Genomic DNA, 23,636 nt, shown 5'->3' on the forward strand with positions numbered 1-23,636 from the left:
AATTAAAAATACTTTAATTATTAATGTATTAAGTAATTTAATTATTAATAATTAAAACACTCAAAAAAGGCTAGTAGCATCGCCTTTTTTTTTATTGTATGTTGTTAAAAATTTATAATCACAGGTTCTGAGACTTCTTCACATACTTTGGCTTAAGGGCGCTTCATGTTTAAATCCGGCCCTGATAATAACATAGTACTGTACAGTGTACACGATGATACTGTGTCATTTGTATATTACGATAATATCCAAAAGATGGCACCACTTACCTTAAGTTCTGGCAGAGAAGCCAATGCTTCTGCTGGAAATTCTGTGATAAGATTATTCAGTAAAGTCAACGAACTTAAAGAATCATCCACACCAGCAAAACTTTTCCCATCTATCATGGCAATGCGATTTCTCTCAAGGCTCAAAGCAGTTAACCTGTCCAGTTTAGAAAGGTCAGCTGGTTCGATATTCACAATTTTATTTTGGGCCAGATCCAAAAATGCTAACATTTCCAACTGTCGAATCGCACGTGGGAACTTAGTCAATCCAATTCCTCTCATATTTAAATTTTTTAAAGTAGACTCGAGACCCCGAAAGGCACCATCAGATATATTCATCTGATTATCGGATAGCTTTAAGGTACTTAATGGTAAACCTCTGAAAGCTCCATCAGGAAGTTCGGTAATCCGATTGTGCGAAAGATCGAGTTCCTTCACCAATGTTAGCTTGTGGATGGCTTCCACGGGCACTCTGGTCAGTTGATTATCGATGAGACTCAAACTAGTCAAACTGCGTTCCAGTCCATCGAAAGCTGTAGGCGAAATCTCCCTCACCTTGGACTTAGACAGATGTAGACTTTGGACTTCGAGATTTTTAAACACTCCACTCCTTAGGGTTTCAGCGGCAGTTGCGTTGTTGATGTACAGCAAGTCAATGGGAATCTGTTCCACTGATGTGTGCAGGGCAATCATTAACCTGGTAAAGTTCACTGGACTGCACTGAATAGAAAGCCGTTGTACATTGTTGTAAGCACAAATACAGTCAGCATGAAGATCAATCAGTTCCCTCGACCACGGACATTGTCCTCGAATCCGTAGCACGTGAAGGAGAAATAACACTAAAGTAATTAACGTATGTCCCAATGATGGCATCATGGCAGCAGCAAAATTCGGTTTTCTATGGCGTTCTTGGTCCTGAAACAAAATCAACAGAATTAGAAACGTATTTGTTATATATATATATATATATATATATATATACACATACATACACAGTATTAGGGGAGTGAGAAGAGATTGACGCCTACTCCCAGTCGTATTAATGGTTATTCGATCACACTAGACCAATGTTTCTCAAACTGTGCTTCGTGAATCCCTGGGGATTTGGTAGAGATGTTTCAGGGGTCTGTGAATCCGAAATTTGTTTAATATTTAACGTCGAAACATTACTGCTAAGAATGGTGGTCCGCTAAAGCATTTTCAAGCTAAAAGGGGCTGCGAAAAATTTTAAGTCAAAATGGGGAGGGGGTCCTTGTGTCACTAAAATTTGAGAACTGCTGGTCTAGAGTGTTATTCGACCTCTAAGAACAACCAAAAGTTCTTATACGTATGAAAGCATATTAAACTGATATTTTGAACCAAGTAAGGACATGATAGGCGCGTTTCTTTATGTGTAAAGAAAACGTACAGAATGATAAACATCAACACAAAAGAGGACTATTCTCGAACTCAAAACTCGTGGGGACTGTGGTCTAAAGTGTGTCAAAGGGTGCCCTGAGAATGACAGCAGAAAACCTGTCGCCATAATTTTTTTCGAATGTATTTAACAGCCGACCATCGGTTAACTGATTTCGGCACGGATTCTTACAGCGTGCGCCAATGTTCGAAAGACACACTTATAGTCAAAGTGGAACGTCTCTATGATAGAGGTTGTGGAATGTCCTAAATATACCCTATCGTAGGTAATCACGATGCAATACCACTCTTTTCTTTCTCTCTCTCTCTTTAATTTTTTTGGAGAGTTTCTGTGCCACAACAAAATTGAGGAGATGAAGAGGAATTTACTGGCCTATTTTAATCGTAAACGCTTATTTATTTGACTATACCAGTTGTTAAAGTACATAAACAGAGTGATCATAAAAGACAATGAATGTCTGCCTTGATAATAGATGGCTTTATTGGAAAGACATTTCTGGTGATAATCATGAGATAAAAGTAAATCTGGTTATAAAAAAAAAAAAAAAAAAAAAAAAAACATGTTAATGGGATAGTTTGGAAACATAAATGACAATTAGCATTGTCAGAAAATATCCTCAATAAAAGCTTTGACACTGAACTGCTTCAAATTTTTAACAGAATTCACTTTACTGGTTACAAACTCCATTTTAGGTCAGCTGATAATGTATGAAGTTTGTTTCAGAGAAACTCGTTCAGATAGTAGCGTTCGATAATATTTCCTCATCAGCCACCGATGAGAGATCATAAATTGAAGTGCATCAGATCCCATTTCCGTCCAAACAGGACCAGAAACATCACTTGTAACATCTTGTGGTGTTCCCCGGATTCGATGAGTCAATCAAGTGGATTAAAAGTCTGGTGAGTTGAAAATATGGACCATTTGGGGTTTCATGCTTGAGAACTTATAACTACAAAGCGCCCATAGATCATGAAAATATTCGATAAGAAAATGAAAAATCGCATTTGCAGTATGTAGTCTTGCTATCTCCTTGGAAAATCGTTTCTTCCTTGAAACCTGTACTCCCGTATCTTGAAGATATTGAATACAATGGCCTTGAAGAACTTGCAGATATTTTAATTCGCAGAGCCCATTTAAGTACTTTCGGGGTAAGAGGGTGGTGCAATTTTGCTATTCTAAATGAGGCATGTCAAACTGGCAAGCCATATTCGGCCAGATATTTTGGCAGCTGCGGCAGTAGTAGCAACATACCATACAGTTCGAGACGATTTATATGATCCTGACTAAAAAGATTCATGTGAAATGAATGATAAGTTATGACACACTGATATAAAATTTAATTATGCAATATGTAAGTAGATTGTAAGTAAACTTTGGGAGACCCCATTTAGCTGGGGAAGGGAATATAGCCCTCATCCTTCCATCTCCTTAAATGAACCCTGCTGATTCGACAGTTTCAACAGACAAAACAGCTCACTACCCTCATGATTTTTTTAGATGCAGAAGTACTTTCATGATTGCGTGAAAGAATGTAGTCTTTAGAAAACAATTACTATTTTAAAAATATTTTAGGCTTAATTTTAGAATATTATTTCACAGTGTTTGGGTTTCGGCAGAGCACTTCATTAGGGGAACGATAATTTCGCGGTCAATTATCCATCGAAATAAATCAATAAAAGTGGCTGAAATAATTGTTATAATGACATTCATGTTAACAGTCAGAAATTCTGGTTTAAGACACTGCTCACTCGATATTTTTGACATTTCAACATCAAGCATTCTTCAGAGAAGTGCAACAAAACACAGTTAATAAATTCGCAAAGCCATCGTACTTTCTCGAGAAGAAAATGGTTTCGAAGTTGACTATCTTGTCAAGAATATTCCTGCACTCACTTTTCTGTCAACCGTAATATATTTGGTCACAGCAATATGCACGTGACTGACTCAACAAACGCTTATTTCCAGCTGAATGAAAAACATGACGTGCGCACAACTATCGCCCTTCTATTTTTAACAAGTTTTTAACTGTTCGCGAGCTATAATTGTCGACAAAACGATCGTGGAGTCTTTCACTGATTCTCATTTGTTCCATACTTCCAGGTAGTTTACAGCGTGAATTACCTTCTAATTATGGTCTGTAAGACGATTAAGGAAAGGCTAAAATTCACATCGAAGCATGAAATAAGGCAATTATAACAGTAAACTAATTAAGGACAATTTCCAGTTATTATTACTAACTGCTACAAAAAAGAACTGTCAAGGAAGTGCAATGTTATCAGCGTTAAATGAAGCACGAAGAACAATGTTAAATGAGGCACGCGGTCAAAATATTAACAGAAGCACGCGATAAACAATGTTAGCAGAAGCAGGCGATCCATATTGAAATGAAGCACGCGATTAACAATATCACATGACACGCGCTAAACAATACGAAATAGCACGCGATCAACAATGTCAAATGACAAGTACTCAACAATGTGAAATGACAGGCAGTCAGCAATAGATAAAGCAACTTATAATGAAAGCGAAATGCTGTCCAGTTAGAGTCATCATGCACTTTAGGGCCTACGAAACAACAAGGACCCAACAAGATAGAATTCAAAATTTTCCCCAACAATATGTATGAACCCTCGATTATGCCCATTGCAAAAACATTTATTTTCATTAGTTTGTTTTGTCTGTATATACTATCCTACCAAAAGTATCTGGCATTTATTTAAATTATTTTAAGGGGTAAAGTTCATATTTGATTAGGCTAATAGCTATTCACCCATCTGTAATACAGACCTTTAATTTCATAAGTCACAATTCTGTTTCACAATGCCTCTGTTACACCTGTAGAAGTGATCTCTGACCCTATACTGTTTATCGGTACGATCAGTCCGTAGAAAGCATGAACTCGTGGCATGGTCGGCTCGTGGCACAACAGGTGAAAGGAACTCTTGATTGCAAAAATCAATTTTGAAGAAATTCTAGCATGCGTTTTCTCTTTCCTTCAACGATTACAAAACAAGGGGGACAGCGTGGTCATGACCTTCACCAGTAGTTTGTGCTGATATTTGACAGTTCAGCACACTGTGCAGGTGTTTCAGCTTTTGGCAGCTGTTCTTCGAAATAATTAATTCTTCATTAATATTTTGTTATTCTCTCTCTCACAATGTCTATCTATCCGCCTTTCATTCTGTCTTTTTATCTCAATCTCCCACCTTTCATACTCTTTCAATGTTTACCTCACAGTCTATCTACCTTCATTTTCATCTTTCTACGAGGGGCATTTGAAAAGTTCGTGGCCTGAGTATGAAGGGTTTGTTTGAGGAGTCTGGTAACATGTTACTTTTCAACATAGTCCCCTTCGGAGTCAATACACTTTTGCCACCAATTCTGCAATGCGTTGATTCCAGTTGCAAAGAAAGCTTTTTAGTGGAAAATCGATGCCAGCCAGGTATTTTTTCACATTAGGAAATAGGTGAATACTTCCTAATTTTAAATAGGAATTAGACTAGATTTCAAAGTTGCAGTCATGCAGTGCAGCCATAACAGTGACAGACTTGTGAGCAGGCATGTTGTCCTGATGGAACAAGGCTCCTTTGATGAGTCTTCCTTGGCGTTTGTCTTTGATGTTTTAAAGCAAACGCCTCACAAGGTCTGCATAACATGCCCCTGTCACTGTCTTCGACTTGGCTTTCTTTAGAGGGAGAAAAGAGTTGTATCTCCACTGTTTGGACTACTACTTTGTCTCTGGCTGAAAGTAGCGGAACCACAAATCTTGCAAGGAAATTTGCTAGATCTGCTTGAAAATGATGCAAACTCATCACCAGATCATGCATATTGTCAACAACTTGTGGAGTTGTTGACAGTATACATGGCAGTATGATGGTATGTACTTCTGGTCTTCCACCGCGTGGGTGACCTTTCAGACTCTCTGTCCCTCGTTTAAATTCTGCTGCCCACTTCGTGAAATAGGATGGGACATTCCCCCCAGTGCTGTAACCATATCTTCATGAATTTCTTTTGACATTAGTCCCTTTTTTCCCAGATACTGGATTGTACCACAATCTTTTCATTCTCAAGCCACGAACTTTTCAACCTCCCCTCCTCGTATCTCACTGCCTCCATATTAATTTCTCTTCTGTCTATTTTTCTGCCTCTCTTATATTTATTTATTTCTCTCTCTCAATGTGCACGCGACTGTCTCAACGAACGCTCATTTCTAGTTGAATGAAAAACAATTTTCTGCTTCATTCGCTTTTCCAATTTTTAAACAAGGATATGAGGCCGAAGGATACAAGTACATCTGCCAAAGTTGCGTGGGCAAAATATTCGTAGCACTTAATGTACACTTAATCAAAACTTGTACATATACAAGTATATGTACAAGGTTTGATCAAAAAGTACGGCGAATGATCTTATAATTTTTGAACTTCTGAAAACGATTTTGAGCAGGACTTACAACATCTTTTGAGCATGCGCACAACAAGTTTTAATTATGACATTATTTAGTGCAATTGAGAAACAGTTGAATTTTAAGACAAACCGAAGTTTGCACGGCATGCATCATTATTAAAACCTCCAATTGTGAAATGCTTGACATCAAGAAATCCGGCAAGTTTTAACTTGTTGTGTGCCAGTCTAGCTGGGTTGATTGCAAATGACAAAAACAGCATAGATGGGGGCAGTCAAAATCGCATGTGAAGATCACGATTGTGGTGTTATTAGGATTTGTTTCACAAAAGTCTCTGTTAAATTAATGCGAGACATAAGTACTCTGGGACCCTGGTGCACGTAATCTTAAAGAGGTCTAAAAATAAGGTCTCTGGAACCCCAATAATCGTTTCAGTTCCCCCACGACCTTGGTGGCCTCGAGAAACTTTCGTAGTTCCTTCACCACAACGCGCCGTGTCCCATGACACTCGCAGCTTGGAAATATCTGTATATAAGTTTCATCTCTTTCTATCTTTCACTCTTCCTCTATCTATCTTTTATTTTCTATCTCTGTTGTTTTCTCTGTTATCACTATCTCTTTTTTTCTGTTGCACTTTCTCTCCCTGTCCATCAATCTCTTCCTTTCGCTGGATTTTATTGCCCACCACCAAATTTTCTCTCCATAACCATGCGATTTTATATACGTGACAATACGCTATGAGAGCTCCGTGCATATTTCTTCCTTTCTCAGCAGGATTTATTTTTTCATCCTGCTGATGAAATGGTAGATGGCTGTAAGAGGGAAATTTTCTGCACTTCAAAGATGTCAGATGAGGTCTTGGAGTATATTTATAAGACTAATTTTTCATGTTTAGGGCAGCAAAAAACCCTTTTTCCATCCTTCATTGCTCTTCGTATGCAGATATTAATGGGGGGTAAGTGTTTGAAAGCACACGTTGCACAAGAAAAATGACAGGGTGTGTGTATAAATGTCTTAGAAGAGGGATTACTCCTTTTGATGATGGAGTAAGCGTCCAGGTAATTTGTCACGATAAGAAATTACGAGTGGAAAGAATGCAGTCATGACCAATGGCTGTTGCAAATAGTGCCAGTATTCGCAACCATCTGTCTGGTCTTGTCACTTTAAGCTAAGCTTATTTCGGTTCCTTGTGGAGTATTTTTCATGATTAATTCTCGAGCAGTCAACAACATCCGCGTGATGAAACGAATCCTGAAAAAATAAAGCAAAAAGCCACAAATCATAAGAATTATCCTCAGAATTCAAAAGAAATGTGGTTCAAGAATCCTTATGATTCAACGTTTCAATCTGAACTTTTCCATGCCTGCTGTCAAATAGCAGGGGCAAATTAAAAGTATTTTTAATATCCTGCTCTTATTAGACAGTGTAAAACAGTTAGGTAAGTTCAAAATAAATAAAATATACATTGTTTCTTCAAAGCGTTTTGGTTATTATTTACAAACCATTTCCTAAATCAATTATTTTTTATAATACTGTACTTTATAATTCAAAATCAATAACGTTGCGTACAATAATTTAATTATAGGCCAAATTACACTTTGTTTCGTATAAACTGGGTATTCCCATGTATGTTTGATTACCCGAACCAATCTTGGTCCCAATTAGTTCGGACTAATTGGAATATATAGGAAAAAAGTTTCCTATATATTCATGTATTTTAACTGCCTCAATTTCTCGAGATTGCATTTGATTATAAATAACTTCCACGTGAGGCATTATCTAATGGAAAAGTTCTAACCAGAACTCGAATTTTTCATTACTCAAGATGTGCAAAATTCCAGTTGCTTCTGAAATCGTCTTATCTGCATTTGTTGTCGCTTGTAGCATCTCCACGCACTCTTTTGAGGATTCAAAATTTTCATAAATGCTGTTCATGGTGCGTAATTGAAGTTCCATCTTGTAGGGGAAGGTCGGGCAACACGGCTGTCCATATGCTTTCTGAGAACAGAGCGACGCTGTGGTGATCTAAGTTTCTTAAATTTATTCACTGTCACGCGATTTACTTCATGGAGGCCATGATCGAATCAAATTTTACAAAATCGTGTGTCGTAGAATTAATGTTTTACTTACACATCACCTCGTAATATAACTCCAATTTACCAAGTTCAAGCTCAATTCGTAATTAAGCTGCAATCACATAATTACACTGTTGAGTATTGACTTAACACTGATATTATTTAGTTACTTAATGTGAATTCGGGAGAATAATAAAAAGACACTGACATTGTGGCTACACACCCATCATGGTCAACGATGAAATCTGCACTGCGCGCTTTACAGTGACTTTGATTCGTTTCACCTATAAAAAAATGTATATTGGCAAGTTGCCAATGGAATACAAAATTCACTGGAATACAAAATGTGTCACTGCCTGGTGCACAGTGAGGCCTACTGTTAATTAAACTTCAAAGTTCGAAACGATTTCGTGTTTTTATTCGTTTATTACTGAAATGATTACTGGAAATAGAGGATGCGCATACTATATGCGGGTCCTGTTAATAAAAATATCCATTGCTTAGCATTGTTCTTCACAAAATTTCATACAACTCTGTTCACTGTATATCTAGATTTAAATAGCTGGGGGTGCTGCAGTGCCTATGGACGAGCCTCCCCCGAGTATCAGTAAGCTGAACTCAGACGTCTAGTTCGTACAGGGTCGGCCCCAAAATTTTAGGTACCCTGTTCAAGAATTTTCGGGGGTTCTGTGCAAAATTTATAAGTTATTTTTATAATAATGATTTTCAAATTTTACAGCTCTTGGAGTGACGTAATGTGGGTGCACAGGATTTAATAAAATTAACAATCAGTCCGTTGTTCACGGGATCGTGGTCTGTAGACAAGATGGTCTACATGGACTGTAGATCATGATCCCATCAGCCGGCGCTCTTTGATGACGGGACCATGGAGCAACAGTTCTATCGAACAGGGCCCCGCAATCAAATGGTCTATACCACCGTCTTAATGCCTAATTATGCACATCATTGTCACTCCAAGAGTTGTAAAATCAGAAAATCATTATTACAAAAATACCCCGTATAAGTTTTGCACAGGACCTAACAAGTAATTCTTGATTAGGACTCCACAAATTTTGGAGTTGGCCCTGCATCAAGCTGGGACTTAAATCTAAAGAAATTAAAATTTAAAAAAAACGAAATTAGATGCATAATCTACAATACATTGAAAACCAAATAATCTAAGACATTCTGCTTACCAGGTCATCACAATATCAAGAGAGAAACTGAAATACAAAGTGGAGTAAAGCTGCTTTATATAAGGCAAGGAGATTAAGTCAGATGACGTCACATTTTGGTCAAGAGATTGAGTTAGCGGATTATCTGGTTACTAGATTAGCATTAGGATTAAACTGTTAGTGAATTAAAAGAGATGGTATACGACATCATAAGGCTGACATTAATTGACAACAATTAAGGTCTAAGAAAGTTATCCTGGTAATTTTCCAGAATTACAACACGGATAAAACAGATAACTTTAGCTATCTGCTTGTCCCAAATATGGGAGGGGAGTCAAGTTAATGCATGCGGACAGACGGACAGAGAAATAACAATTATCGGATTTGTAATGAATTTTGGAATGGTTCGACAAAAATATTTTTGAAAGTCTCAAATATGAAATTTTATTAAAATCTATCTACTAGGAGTCGTGTTATTCATGAGAACAGAAAAAAAAAATAATTGGCCTATTTCCATTTGTTGGATTTTAATAAAATTTGGAAAGGCTCGACAAATCTTAAAACACTCAAATATAAAATTTCATGAAAATCGTCAAACGGCAGTCGAGTTGTTACATGCGAATGGACGGACGGACGTGTGGACATGGTGAGGATAATAAGAAACTAAAGAGGCTAAAAATAGATGAGATGGAAATATTGCTGTTTATAATTTCAAAAACATACAATGACCTTTGAAAATTTAAAAGCTTTCTTGTGTAAAAAAAAAAAAAAAAAAAATCTGCGATCTCTTATAAATTTTCATTTAATAACCGATATATTTAAAGAAATAAATTAAAAATTTTCATTTTCGATTAACTTTAAGAATTAAAATTTCTTTTATGGATTTTATGAATAATTTAGACTGATTAGTCAAAGTCACCTGTAATTTTATGTTGTTTACTGTTTAGTTTTGGCCAGTGATACTCTTTTTGTTCTAGAAAATGTGATTTTAAGCAGATAAAATTACTGGAGAAAGAAAATAATCACAGTTTTGAAAGTAGGTAAGTGAGAAAAGTATGTTTGCTATGAATGCATCGATATCATTATCAAATATTTCACCACGAGTTGCCCTAGCGTCGCACTACCAAACTGTACGCGGTGTGGCTATTAAATAACGAGACTGCACAGGCATATTTTTAAACAAAACTAAAGAAAACACCAACTGAAAGTTATGAGTTGTTACGTAAGGTTTATGGGAAAGATACTATGTCAACAGGTCCAGTGTTTGAATGGCACAAATTTTTAGAAGGAAGATGTTGTTGTTGTAGGATGTTGGACGCTTCAGCGGCTAAGGCCATATTGCTTGTATATTGTCTGTAAATTGCGTGTGGTCTGAGGTCGATTTTCTTTTTTTGCTGGATGAAAAACCCAAGTTTCTTGGAGAAAAAACCATGTACCCTCGCCTGAGGTCGACTAACTCAGCCACGTTGTGAAAAAGGCCCGTAAAAACTCTTCCCGTTCAGAGACGGGACTCCAACTCAGGTCTTTTCCACCCGGTGTGGAGAGGATGACGATCCTTTACTCTTTCTGATGTACCGGAGAGAGTAAAGGAAAGGAGGTATAGACAGAGTGACGTAGGATGTAAGGGAAGGCATCCTCCACAGGTTGAGTGGGATTTCTTCCACCTAAGCGGAAAGTGGAAGAAGAGGGCCCTCGAGAGGGTGGGAAGACAGTCACGTATCAAGAGAGACGCGGATGAAACAATTCAAGCGACCTGAGTGTCAAGTCCAGTAGGTAGAAGTGGTTACAATCTAGGTGAAGATGTTCACAGTCGAATCTGAGGTGGAGATGTTCGGTATATGAGAAAAGGATGTCGATCAATGTGCATTGGTTCTAGGATGCTGTACCAGTGATCTTCTTCTGGTGAAGAGATCATGGGCGAAGGCAGAGAAAGTGTGGTACTGTACTAGTCTTCCTCATTCATCAGAAGATGTTCATTTCCTCGAGGTTAAGCATGTATTTTTGTTATGAGCAACGTTCGCAGGTCCTCGTACAGCGGACAAACATGGAATAGGTGATCCCAGTCTTCGTATTCACCACAAAGACAGCGAGGGTCAAAAATTCTGACAAGGCTGCTTGAAAAAATTCGAGGAAAGAGACATGAATTGTGGAAGGATGGTGCCTCCAGCAAAGTGTTCGCCAGGTAATGGCCAAAACACAAATCCCTATGTGTGAACATGCATCCCCTGCTTCCCAGATCTAGCCCCTGTGACTTTTTTTCTCTTCTCCAAACTGAAAAGTGTGCTCTTCTTAATTAAGGGAACCAATTTTCAATCCATTGAAGACATTCAGGAAAAAAACTACAGAAGTGTTAAAAGTGATAGAAGAAAATGACATCCAGAAATGGTTCTGTGTTTGGAAGAAACGTATGGAACAGTGTGTGTAAACCCAATGCAATTAGTTTGAAGGGGATAACGGGGAAGGGGATTAAGGTACGAAATATAATATATTTATTTTATTGCAACAGTCTGTTATTTAATAGCCATACCTTGTATTAATCAATCAGCAACATCTAAAGATAATTCCTAAATAATTTTAGACACTTTTTGAATTTGGGACTCTCGACTTCCTCTGGATATTCAAAGTGAGATGAAAAATGTGAACAGAACTTGCTGTTCGATGAAAGAGAATACCTTTTCCGTACACAGGCGCGAGAATATATATATGGAGCCATCTATTGAGCCCATCCTTTCCCTAATTTCTGTTATCGATAGTTTATCATCCGTACAACTGAGCATATCGTTCACTTGAGGGTGCCCGCATCGCTGGACGACCTAGATCTAGTGTGAATTACGAGAGCGACTGACCTCTATTTGAACCGTACACAAACAGAACAAATACCGATAGCGAAACAGTCCTGTGAATACGTGCAAAGAAACGGCACACAAGAAAGAAAGATAGACGAAGACAGTAATGCACTGAGGAAAGCTGTTACCGCTCCAGTTATATCGGTGACCTCAAATTGCTCTAACAAGCGGCAAATAAAAGACAAGATACGTGTTGACAGTGCATGACACTCCAGCATACAATACACAAGGTTTGGGCCTCATTCGCTTTGTTACACACGCAAGTAATTCCGGAGCCCCTTTCTCCCATAAGCCTCTCTTTCCAATCTACTGTTACAAGTTAACATCAGGTAGGCGTCTACGATAAGAGAACAGATAGCGAACCCAATCGTAGCTAGGCCACAACTTATTCCACTGTCTGGCTAACACCTGGCGTCAGGAGATACTTAAGGTAGATGAACTGGACAGTTTTTATGTCACATGCCGTTAACCACACCCCTAACGTCCTTCATAAGGTTATGGCTTAGGGCTTTATAGTGTGCTAGTTAGTAAACAAGAACCTGTATCCGCTGCGTATATGAACCAATTGCGTGCCATTTTACACTTAAATCACAATGGATCGTTAATAAATGAGAAGTTGACGAGCTCCATTCTGTCAGATTGTCTTGAATTCAATAACCCTGACTGCCATTGGTTATGCACATATTACGGTCAGGCTGAGCATTCAGAGATTTCATTTCGTTTTGCCACATTGAAAATTTTATGAAAGCAATTTGTATTTGAATCTTTATCTTGCATACATGCTGGCCGAAAAATTCTGAACCCCGTCGATGACGTTAGGAATTTTTATGGTCCTTTTTCACAAGGTGGCTGAGTTACTTGGTCTCAGACGAGGGTAGCACAATTTTTTCTCCCCGAAACTCTGGTTTTTCGTCCAGCAACAAACATAATATATACGGCTCAATATGGCGTATATAAACCACAGACGGGCCTAAAGCTCTACCAACTTTATTCAATACCTAAGACAACCTTTTGCCCGAATTACAGCTCATACATATCCTGGAATGGATTCCACTAGGCATCTTAGGGATCTGCCCCCAGATTTCACCATTCTTCCAACAGGATGTCAGATGCTGTATTGCAGTCGGTAGAGAACTGAGAAGCCAAATTGCTCTTTCCAACGTATCCCAGACATTCTCAATCGGAATCAGATCTGGAAAATTAGGCGGCCACGATAGTTGTTGGACATCTTGGGAATGTTTCCCCAAACCATTCAGACGCAATTTTGGCACGGTTGGATAGTTGCATTGTCGTCCTGAAAGAATCCATCGTAATCCGAGTAAAAATGAAGCACTGTAGGACGAAGTTGGTCCAATATGACAGAAAAATATTAATTGCAGGTAACGCGACTTTCTAACGATATAAGCAGATGAATCATGTAAGTAAATGCATGCAGATGGACTTTTGTGGGTAGCACTTGATAGGTCCTCCCCACAACGGGTGAAAAAGACTTGAGTTCGAGTCCCGTCGATGACGTGAGGAATTTTTATGAACCTTTTTCACAATGTGTCCGAGTTATTCTCCCACTGTGATTCCAAGCATGAAATTGCGTGGCATAGCTTATGTTCTATAGGAGTCCACGTTACCTCCAATGAATATTTTTCTGTAGTATCGAAATTCATGCCACGACGTGCAATTCGGGCAAAAGATAGTCCTGCTAAATATATATATATATATATTTGATTATCATTTCTTCCCCACCCCGTGTACTTGATACAAATACCCTTATGGCACTTTTACCATTTGTATGGGGTGGTTGGTTGTGTCTGGTTACTATTATTATTAATACTGTTGGCCGCATAATCTCTGATTGTCCTACTGATGTTCAGGATTGCGGCTTTCTGGAGTTCCATGTAAGTGTTCTCTGGGAGGCATATTGTTGCTAAGTTCTTATGGAGGCGCTTTGGCACCATTCCGTTGGTTGACACGATGTTCGAAATGGTCTTTACTTGTTCTATATGCCACATTTCTTTGACTTCCTGTCTTAGGTCTCTGTATCTCCTGATATTTTCCTCATAGGTTTTCTGGAGGTTGCTGGTGTTGGGAACCGTTATGTTGATCAGGCAGATAGTTATTTCCTTCTTGTCGATGAGGGTTGTACGGGATCGTCTTGTCTGTTATGGCACGGTCTCGTATAGTTTGTGAGTAGGGGGTCTCTAGTATGGCCTGAGGTTCTTACTTGTAATACGATACACTTTCTCTGATCAACTGGTATTTTTGCCCTAGCTTCTAATGTGTTATCCTGGCCACATGGTCGTATCTGTGAGTGTACTGTGTCTAGGTGATTACCCTGCATCCCGCGGTGATGTGTTGGATTATTTCTGGGGCCAGGTGGCATCTTCGACATGTGTCATCTGCCATTCCGGGATCATTGTCGATGTATTTTCTATAGTTCGTGGTGTTGATTACTTATTCTTGGATGGCGAGCATGAATCCTCCGGTCTCGCAGAAGAGTTTCCAGCTCGTAAGCCGTGCGCTGGAAGCCATCTTATGTATGTTGTCTTGACAGGGGTCATTGTAGTGTCCGCCATGGAATGCTTTCTTTGCCCATCTTACTGTCTTTGTTTCTTCTGAGTGGAGTCTCCTTGTTAAGGTTGAGTGTTGTGTGCCGTTTCTCTATTTTCCTTATGGTTTGTTAGATTGGCGTTGTGTTTTCCTAGAAGTAATCCTCAGGCTTAATCGCAGTCTTTCTGGAGTCCGTATTTATTATTATTCTTAAAATCTACAAGTAGCATCTGTGCCTTGCATGGTATTGCCTTAATATTCTTAAGTGTTTTGTGTCTTCTCTGCTTTCTTTATTTTGTTATAATTGTACAATAGGATGTGAATAGATCTTTATATATTGAAAATGTTTTTGCTGTTCATGTTTAATAAGAAATATATACATATTTATTTTCTCTCCATCCAATCAGAGCGAGCCAATCTCTCTCTCTCTCTCTCTCTCTCTCTCTTTATATATGAGTAGCACAACTACCTAATCATCAGCTGTGAATTTTCAAGCAATTTTAAAACAACTTCCCCGTTGATGCCTTGGTTACTCATGGGATTTCATATCTATCTTCACTCTACCATAAAATGCATTCCAGTTTTACATCAGATTAAACCAACAGATAAAATTTCCTCTGACAAATGCCTATAACCACATTATCCATGGTTGATAGATATTCTAGCGATGCATACCTCACTAGGAATTTCTTCCGCAGGAGAAGTAAAATTCCACAGGGACTAATTGTCAAAATAATTACTCAACCAACAATCACATTCTAACTGGTAACCACATTCCAAATACCATTGAATAAATCAACGAATCAAATTACCATTGATTATTTCTTGTAGCGAAAACACATTCTCGTTCTATTTTTGCCATCCAATAACAAGATGGGGAAAGCTGCTTTTAATTCCCTTCTGCCTCTGTGGGGTGTGGTATTCAACGCCCACGTTGATGCCCGTAGGGTTAGTTCCGTCTTTCTGTCTACATCTCAGCTGGTTCCATCTTTTACAACACCACAGTGCTTTCCAGTAGACGTTTATTAGGTAAGTAGGAGATGATTAAATGTAGACGTGGGGGACGCAGTCTGTTGAATGATGACAGGTATCTGGTTGCAGCATCCCGGTTTGTCTCCCCGTATTAAAAGTCACTACAGGTCCTACTGGATTTTACAGGCATTTATAAACAAAAACTGGTTAGGGATTTGTGACCTTTACATGACCCAGACACCATATTAGTTCTTCAAAGATTTAGAATATGTAACGTGCTGCTTTAATGAAATCTGTACTTTGCAAAATATGAATTAAAATTTTGTACGATATATATAAAATTAAATATTAGGTTTTAATATGTCGTTATTTATGGCTATATATTAAATCCATCTCAGTTAACTTTTGAAGCTCTTTATGCAGATGATATTCCTGTATTAAAATTATTAATTGAAAATTCCTGTATTAAATGTATTAATTAAAAATTCCTGTATTAAAATAATTCAGGAATAAATATAACATTATAAAAATAATTTAAGAATAATATAAAATTCCTGTATTAAAGAGAAGATCCTGAGTGGCTAATTGAGATAAGCCCCGCCCTTCTTCCTCGAACGTTAAAAGTTAAGATGTCGAAGGTGTTATCACTGTAGTATTTCGTTGGAAGGAAAAAAAAAAAACTTATTGAGACGTTTTTAAGCACGTTAAAGCGTGTTATTTTTAATAAAAACCATTTACATTTTAAATACAGAGAGTGATATCCAGGAATTTTAAATGTTTTTAAATTAAGTTACATGTTGCTGATAGCTATTTCATTTCTAATAGGGAACACATTGCGGATGGATACAACGCCACCCTGAAGCAGTGATACGGTTTCCAAATAACAACTTCTGGAAAGTGTGAAATGTGTTTTATCTTCTTCTTCTTCTTCCAGAAACATCAAAAAAAAAAAAATTGTTTTGTTCTCAATGATGGTGGAACATTGAGGATAAAACAAAATCTCGAACGTGATTGGTGAAATTTATATCTCACTCGGATTTGCAATTGCAATTTATTAACCTAAAGAATCTTATTATTACTGTTTACAAGACAGACTTCCAATCTGTAATAAGACCAAAAGAGTAATGAAACTAAAACTGAATTTGCATATCCAGATAGGGAGAACAAACATTTAGTAAATGGCAATCGTAGGAGCAACATTTCTGAAGTACCTAACTGTACATTTAGGTAAGCCTAATCTACAAGTTTAGAGTAGAAAGTATTTGAGATCTATTCGCACAGGGGAGGTCCCGCAGAATGGAGTGTGCCAATGTATCCCAAATTCACAAAGGGGATCAAAGGATGACACAAGTAATTCAGACCTACACTGGTGTTCAAAGAAAGTGCATCACCTAGGAATTTCACATTTCTAACCCTTTTTCTCTATGGTATGTTACATTAATGACTAGCATCACAAATAGAAATATAAACAAAAGATATTTATTAATAGTTAAGGCAAAGCTGAGTAATATTTGACAGCTGCTCTCAAAATATTCCAAAATGAGCATTTGCAACCTTTATACAACAGTTTTTGGTAATTAAAAATTCCTGTATAATTATGGCCGAAATGTTATCAGAAGCCCTCAATTTGCTTCAGTTTATCATTTTAAAGGGAAAACAAAATGAAAGTTCACCAGGTGCAAACTAATATTTAGTTGAACCGCCTCTGTCCCTGATGACAGCAGCATACCGTCGAGGCATGATAAGATCAATTTCTGAAGATAATCAACTGATTGTTCGTGGTTCCAAACACGAATTATGGCTTCCTCAAGTTCACGAAGGGTCTTTGGTTTCTTTCTGGCAACTGCAGGTTGCCAGAAAGAAACCTGGACCTGAATCCTATAGTCCTCTATAGGATTCAGGTCCAGGCTGTTTCCTGGCCAGCTAACAGTTGAAATGGACCGTTCTTCCAAGCATTTTTTCACCTGTAACAAATGTAAGCACATTACTGTCGAACCTCTAGTGCAGAAATGAAGCTAAAGTAACTAAAGAAGTGCCTACTTACACTCTTAGCCTGATGACAAGGAGCAGAGTCGTCCCGAAAGATGCAGTTACTTGGCAGGTTGAAATGGTTGGCAGCAATTTGCCTTCCAATATAGCCAGGTATCCATTGGTATTTACGGAACCTTTCATAAACTGCAGGTGACCTACTCCGCGATACGAAATGCACCCCCATATCATTTGGCTGGTAGGGAATTTCAATGTAGACACCATACAGTGTGGATGGTATTCTTCACCACGTTTACGGCGAATCGTTTGTCTCCCATGAGAGCCATGCAGGTTGAATTTCTTCTCATCCGAGAAAATAACAGACTTCCACTGCTCGGGGGTCCATGCTCCTTACACCAAACAAGTCCATTTTTGAATAGGCATCTTCTGACTGTTACTGCACTTGCTATCACTCCAGTATGTTCTTCCCATTCTCTTTTCAGCTCAGACGAAGAAGCTTTACTGTTTTTAAGGCATAAGCACTTCAAAACGGGGTCCTGTTTTGGCGTAGAGACTAATTTGCGTCCGGTTTCTTTTTTCTTATTAGCAGAACCAATATTCTTGAGTTTAGAAAGACATCTACTCACTGTAGACTGATTATAAGACACTCTATACGCAAAATGACGGGAAGAACATCCTTCCTCACGTAAAGCAACAATAGCACTCTTTCTTCGTGGCGTCAATTGCACTTAATTCACCATCCTGACACAAGCAAGGAATGACTGCAACCCTTGCAGAGTGTGCTTATATATATAGATGAAAGTAACAGCTGACGCAATATTACGTCATCACCTACGCGTGCCCTTATTGCATCTTATCTGATGCAATCTGTAAGAAATATTGCCATATACTTATGTTATTTGGACGAAAATTACAATTTTAAGGGGTGATACACTTTCTTTGAACACCACTGTATATGTTATAAGGGATGCTTATGAGTCACTGGTTAAAGAAGCATTGCGGGATCATCTAGACAAGACCTCAGTTATAGTTCAGACATAGCATGGGTTTGTAAGGGAAATCTTGTCTGATCAATTTGATTAGATACTTCGACTTGGTCACAGAAGAACTGGCTGCAAAACAATAATTTTGATATCATATGCCTGGATTTCAGGAGCTTTCTATACAGTTGCACATAAAAGATTTCTGTACAAATTATAGCAGTGCAGCATTAAGGGCAAGTTGCTGCTATGGATGGTTGAGTGGGAGAAAACAGACAGTAGTAATCAATGGACACTGCTCTTTGTGGACTAATGGGATTAGTTGAGTCCTCCAGGGGTTCGGTTTTGGGCCCACTGTTGTTTTCTATATTTATTAATGATATTGATGGAGGCATATCAGGCTTAATATTCAAGTTTGTGGATGATACAAAGGTTGGTAGGGTTGTTAATGACAGTATGCTATTGCAACAGGATGTAGAAAAGTTAGGCAGATGGACTGAGAAATGGCAATTGAAGGTTAACATTGACAAATGCAAAGCACTGCGTATGGAAAGGAATAACTCCTGAGTAACGTACCAACTCAGAATAGTGGAAAATGAAAAAGACCTGGGGGTTAATTGTACAGTCAGATATGAAGGTCTCTGAGAAGTGCAGACAGATTGCTAAGACAGCACATGGAGTTTTGTCATTGATATACAGGAATTTTTCTAACAGGGATAAGGAGGTGATTGTCCCCTTGTATAAGGCAATGGTCAGGCCACACCTTGAGTACTGCATACGGGTGTGGAGGCCTCATTTTAAAGAGGATGTAGATTTGCTAGAACGAATACAGAGATGGGCAACAAAATTAGTGAGGGTAACGAAGGGGTGCTCTTACCAAGACAGGCTTAAGTGCTGAAAATTGCAGTGCTTCGAGACTAGGCACCTGCGGGAAGATCTGTTTGAGGTGTTTAAAGCTTTGGATGGATTGTGTAAGCTGAATGTTAACGGCATTCTTCCACTTGCTGAGACTACACTTATGAGGGGACATAAATTCAATTTGAGGAAGGATGGTTGCAGGATAGATGTGCATAAGTTTGTATTTAGCCAGTGGCTGATTGATTGCTGGAACAAACTTCCATCTGTTGTGGAAGTTGATAGCTTAAATAAATTCAAGAAAGAACTAGACAAACTATTGGAGGAATTAATAGGTGAAATGGGAGGTGCCTTTTTTTCTTTGTCTGATGCTTTTTAAGTTTGCTTTCTTGCATCATTTTGCCTAACGCTAATGCTAAGCCTCTAATTACAGATAGTCTATTATTAATAGAATTAGTTTCCAAAAGATGGTCAAATATTATAATGGATTCTTAAGACCATTACCCAAGAGCAAAATCATTTTTAAAAAAAATCAAATGTAGTGGATCCAAGGCAAATTCCTGACGGGTGTCCCTGTTTAATTGAAACGGACAGAAAGTAAGATCACCCACGCATATAGATGAAGTACGGGCAGTGGAAAGACCCACCAGTTAAGAGTTGCATCCTTGATGTTATAATTATATAATTTAGTTAAAAGAAGATCAGCAGGAACAGTATGAACTGTTCTATTCCAAGTAGATTGTATCAATTTGCAAAAAAACTTTAGAAAAGCTATGGATAAAATTAGTATCAATCAATTTGGCCAGGGCATACAGGTCATAGACGAGATGAAACAAATTTTTTGTTCCTTTTTTTGAAGAGGGAAATAATGTATAACTTTTTAAAGACGTTCAGGAAGAATTTCCAGTCTAGAAAGAGGCGTTAATTAGATGAAGTAACTGTGGACCAAGAGAAAAATATGTAAGGTTCCAGAAGGCGATGGGTAATCGACCAGGACTAGTGTAGTATTAAGTTTGAACTTGTTTAAAGCTAGAAGAATCAGTCAGTAATTATAAATATAGTCAAATTATCAGCGTAGAAAACACTGAGATTATTTGCGGGATAAGTGATTGACGCCGATATCTATAGGTTTTCATAGAAGGAGACAAATTCTGATGGAGAATGATTTAGATTAGTATGCTGTAGGAATTCTAACAGACTTAAGGTTAGTCCAGAAAGGTTTCAGGTCCTTTCTGGATTTACTAAAATAAAGCTCGAGTAAGACTAATAATGACGTTTTACTAGTAATTTCAATTTTCTTCTTAAGATAGAGAATTTCAGATAAAGTTGATGTAGGAGTGGCTTCCAGGATCTATGAGCTTTGAGTTTGGAATTTAACAGCCTCAGTGGGAAACCAGATGGCATTTCCACTATATCAAACTGTTAGATTATAAGGATAAAGAACTTCAATAATAACCAAATAAATATTGTTGTAAAGAGTGGAAAGCTGTGATCTCGAAATAGATGGTGGGAGGTAGAGCCCAATCATCACCAATAGACAATTTGCCAATTGTATGACTGGTACAATGACCTCAACTTATCAAACATTGATGTGAATAATAACTGCCTTGTCGTTGAGTTCTGTTCGATTAGGTGATATTGAATAATGAGGGGAACAATCTCACTATCTAGAATGTCTGGGGTGAGCCAGACTTCTATTCGGATTTAAAACCGGGGTTCAATCCGGGTCACTCAATGACTGCTAAATACGGTGCTGTTTCTTGTATTCTTTCTATCTTGCGAACTCCTCGTCCCGGAGTATAAACAGAAATGGCAAAGACTAGATTTGTTGACACGATCGGAATTCAGGTTGTCTTACGAAGTCTATTAATTCTTAAAAAGGTTGTTATTCAATTACTGAATAATTATTCTGCTGAAAGCTCGAGACTTATTTGAAAGCTGCTTAACGCAAAAAAGTGTCACAGCTGTATTGATGCTAGAATTACACATTGGTACAAGTTATTCGATTTAAAAAATGTCAAATAAGACAAGTAATATACCTAACATAATATCCATTTAAACACTAAAAAAAACAAATCTATTGAAATCAAATTTTCACCATTAAAAGGGGAAGGGAAGAGGCTAAATTTGAATATTTCATTTAATTAATGAAATAAATATAAATTATCCTTAAATTGATAAATATATTATTGATAGAAACATAAAATTAATAAAACCATGTGAATATTACAAAAAAACAAAGTTTTAATTAAACCTAAACGAACGTACATAAACACACAATTATTGAGACATTACGAGGATTTAATACATCCCATCCACTCACCTAAACTTCTAAGAAGCTGCTTAAGTATGCCATAATGCTAAGGGAACAAAAGTACCCCTCCAGCGCAAAGTGTGTCCCTTAGATCCCCTATTATTGTAACAGGTGTCATCTCTCCTTCAAGCGCTACTGCAGATTTAGCATCGAGCTTGTCACCGGAAGCTGTACCGCTAGAGGGCGCCAATGACCCTCTTAATTTCTTTAGCTGAACTAGTCTTGACTCCCGTGGGAGTTCAGGAGAATGGCATCTGTCCTTGTTACACCTGTTTCTTAGTTTTTGTAGCCTTTTCTTAGAAACGCCCCTCTTGTGTTTCTTCGTCCCCTCCTTTAATCTTTGTAAGGTGTTCTGTAAGTCTTCAGTGAGATGCCTTTGCAGGAAAAGTGACATTTGGAGTTTCAGGAGTATTTATGTAACTGTAGTGATGTAATATATAAAAATCATCTTATTTTATTCTTTAATTCGATATTACAAGATAAATAAATTAAAACATTAATAAATAAATATAAATTACGTCATTAATAATAAAGGTTATCCCTACAGTAATAAATATTTATTAAAATATTAATTTTATTTATTTATGATCATTCAGAACTATTATTAATTCTAGATTCTAGAAAATTTTCAATCCGGATATATTAAAAAAAATTAATTAATTAAATAAATTTAAAACTGTTTTGCATGTCTTGAAAGGACTATCTTTGTCCTTTAATTTCTGCAGCCTAAAAAAACTTGTCTTTGCAACGAGTTGCCCTGGTATTGCACTACTTCCAAACAGATGGTTTCTCGCAATGGCCATTTAAACTTAAAAGATGAGACTGCTATGACAACGCGTTTCTAGATTAACTGGTCTCTTATTAAATAGCTGGTTGTCTCTGGTGACAACATGCAGAGCTTCTATAGTATATGAAATCAGTAGTTATCTGTAGAAAGTAGTGCAATACCACGCCAACTCCTTTCAAGGGCAATAGTTTGTTCTGCTTTGATAATTAAGATTATCCAATAAGATAATCGAATATTTTCTGACATCTGCCACGAGGGTGTCTAAGGTGTTCGAAAAATTGTATACGTCAAGCTTCTTTGCCCACTTCAGGCCTCAAGGTGCAATGCGAATTCAAGCACAGAACAAGAAAACTGCAACGAACTGTGCTCTGCAGTGAGATTGCAATGGCATTGGAGAGCTCCCATCCCATTCTGTGGAAGTGTGGATCCGACTTCTGTGGAAGTGTGGATCCCACTTCTGTGTAATGGGATCTACACAGAACTGTCAAAAGTGTTTGACTCTCAACCATGGCATCCTATCTACTGAACCCTCTCTGCCCACTTCATTGGATCCCTTCCTCAGCTGGATCAATCGCCACGGTGTTGGTAGAATATACTTATGGTTAGGGATCACCCTCTAGAATATTCTTGGCTACAGGCATTTCCCCCAAGGTTTTGGGCTCCCCTTGTTCGACATCTACAGGGATATACACACCACCCAATTCTTCGTTGCCTAATCTGGCAACTTGAAGTCTATGATGCCATCGTGAAATATCAAGATTCTAGAAGATTCGGTTGAATTTAGAAAAATATCAATCCCTTTGATAGATACAATCCTCAGTCATGTGGATTCTGGAACTAACTTTCCACTCTTCGGGAATTGCAGTTCTTTTCAAAACTGATTTCTCCCATTAAGTCTTTTGTTCTGAAAGTCCTTCACTGAGCATCTTATATAAAAAAAAAAAGAAACTTTCTTTTTTTAGAGAGGTACGTGGAAGGAGTGTGGTTTCATAAACTTTTACCGTTATAAATTGT

The 23,636-nt window shown here is 37.8% G+C and overlaps 1 protein-coding gene across 2 annotated transcripts in view; it reads right to left on the reverse strand.

Moving 5' to 3' along the window:
- LOC150075905 (uncharacterized) overlaps positions 1-23,636 on the reverse strand; it is a 91,860-nt gene that overhangs the window by 26,172 nt on the left and 42,052 nt on the right. Inside the window, exons 1-2 of one of the 2 annotated variants that reach the window (XM_090387618.1) lie at positions 21,845-21,959; positions 270-1,181 (exon numbers count right to left, since the gene is read on the reverse strand). In XM_090387618.1, coding sequence (XP_090243744.1) covers positions 270-1,142 — 873 coding nt within the window. In that variant the 5' untranslated portion in view covers positions 1,143-1,181; positions 21,845-21,959. Of the gene's footprint in view, positions 1-269; positions 1,182-21,844; positions 21,960-23,636 lie in introns of those variants that run through there. The other variant, XM_090387617.1, reaches the window with a different exon arrangement.

This window comes from Mastigoproctus giganteus, chromosome 13, assembly GCF_048544385.1.
Source record: "Mastigoproctus giganteus isolate SK-2022 chromosome 13, ASM4854438v1, whole genome shotgun sequence".
NCBI classification, from domain to species: domain Eukaryota; kingdom Metazoa; phylum Arthropoda; class Arachnida; order Uropygi; family Thelyphonidae; genus Mastigoproctus; species Mastigoproctus giganteus.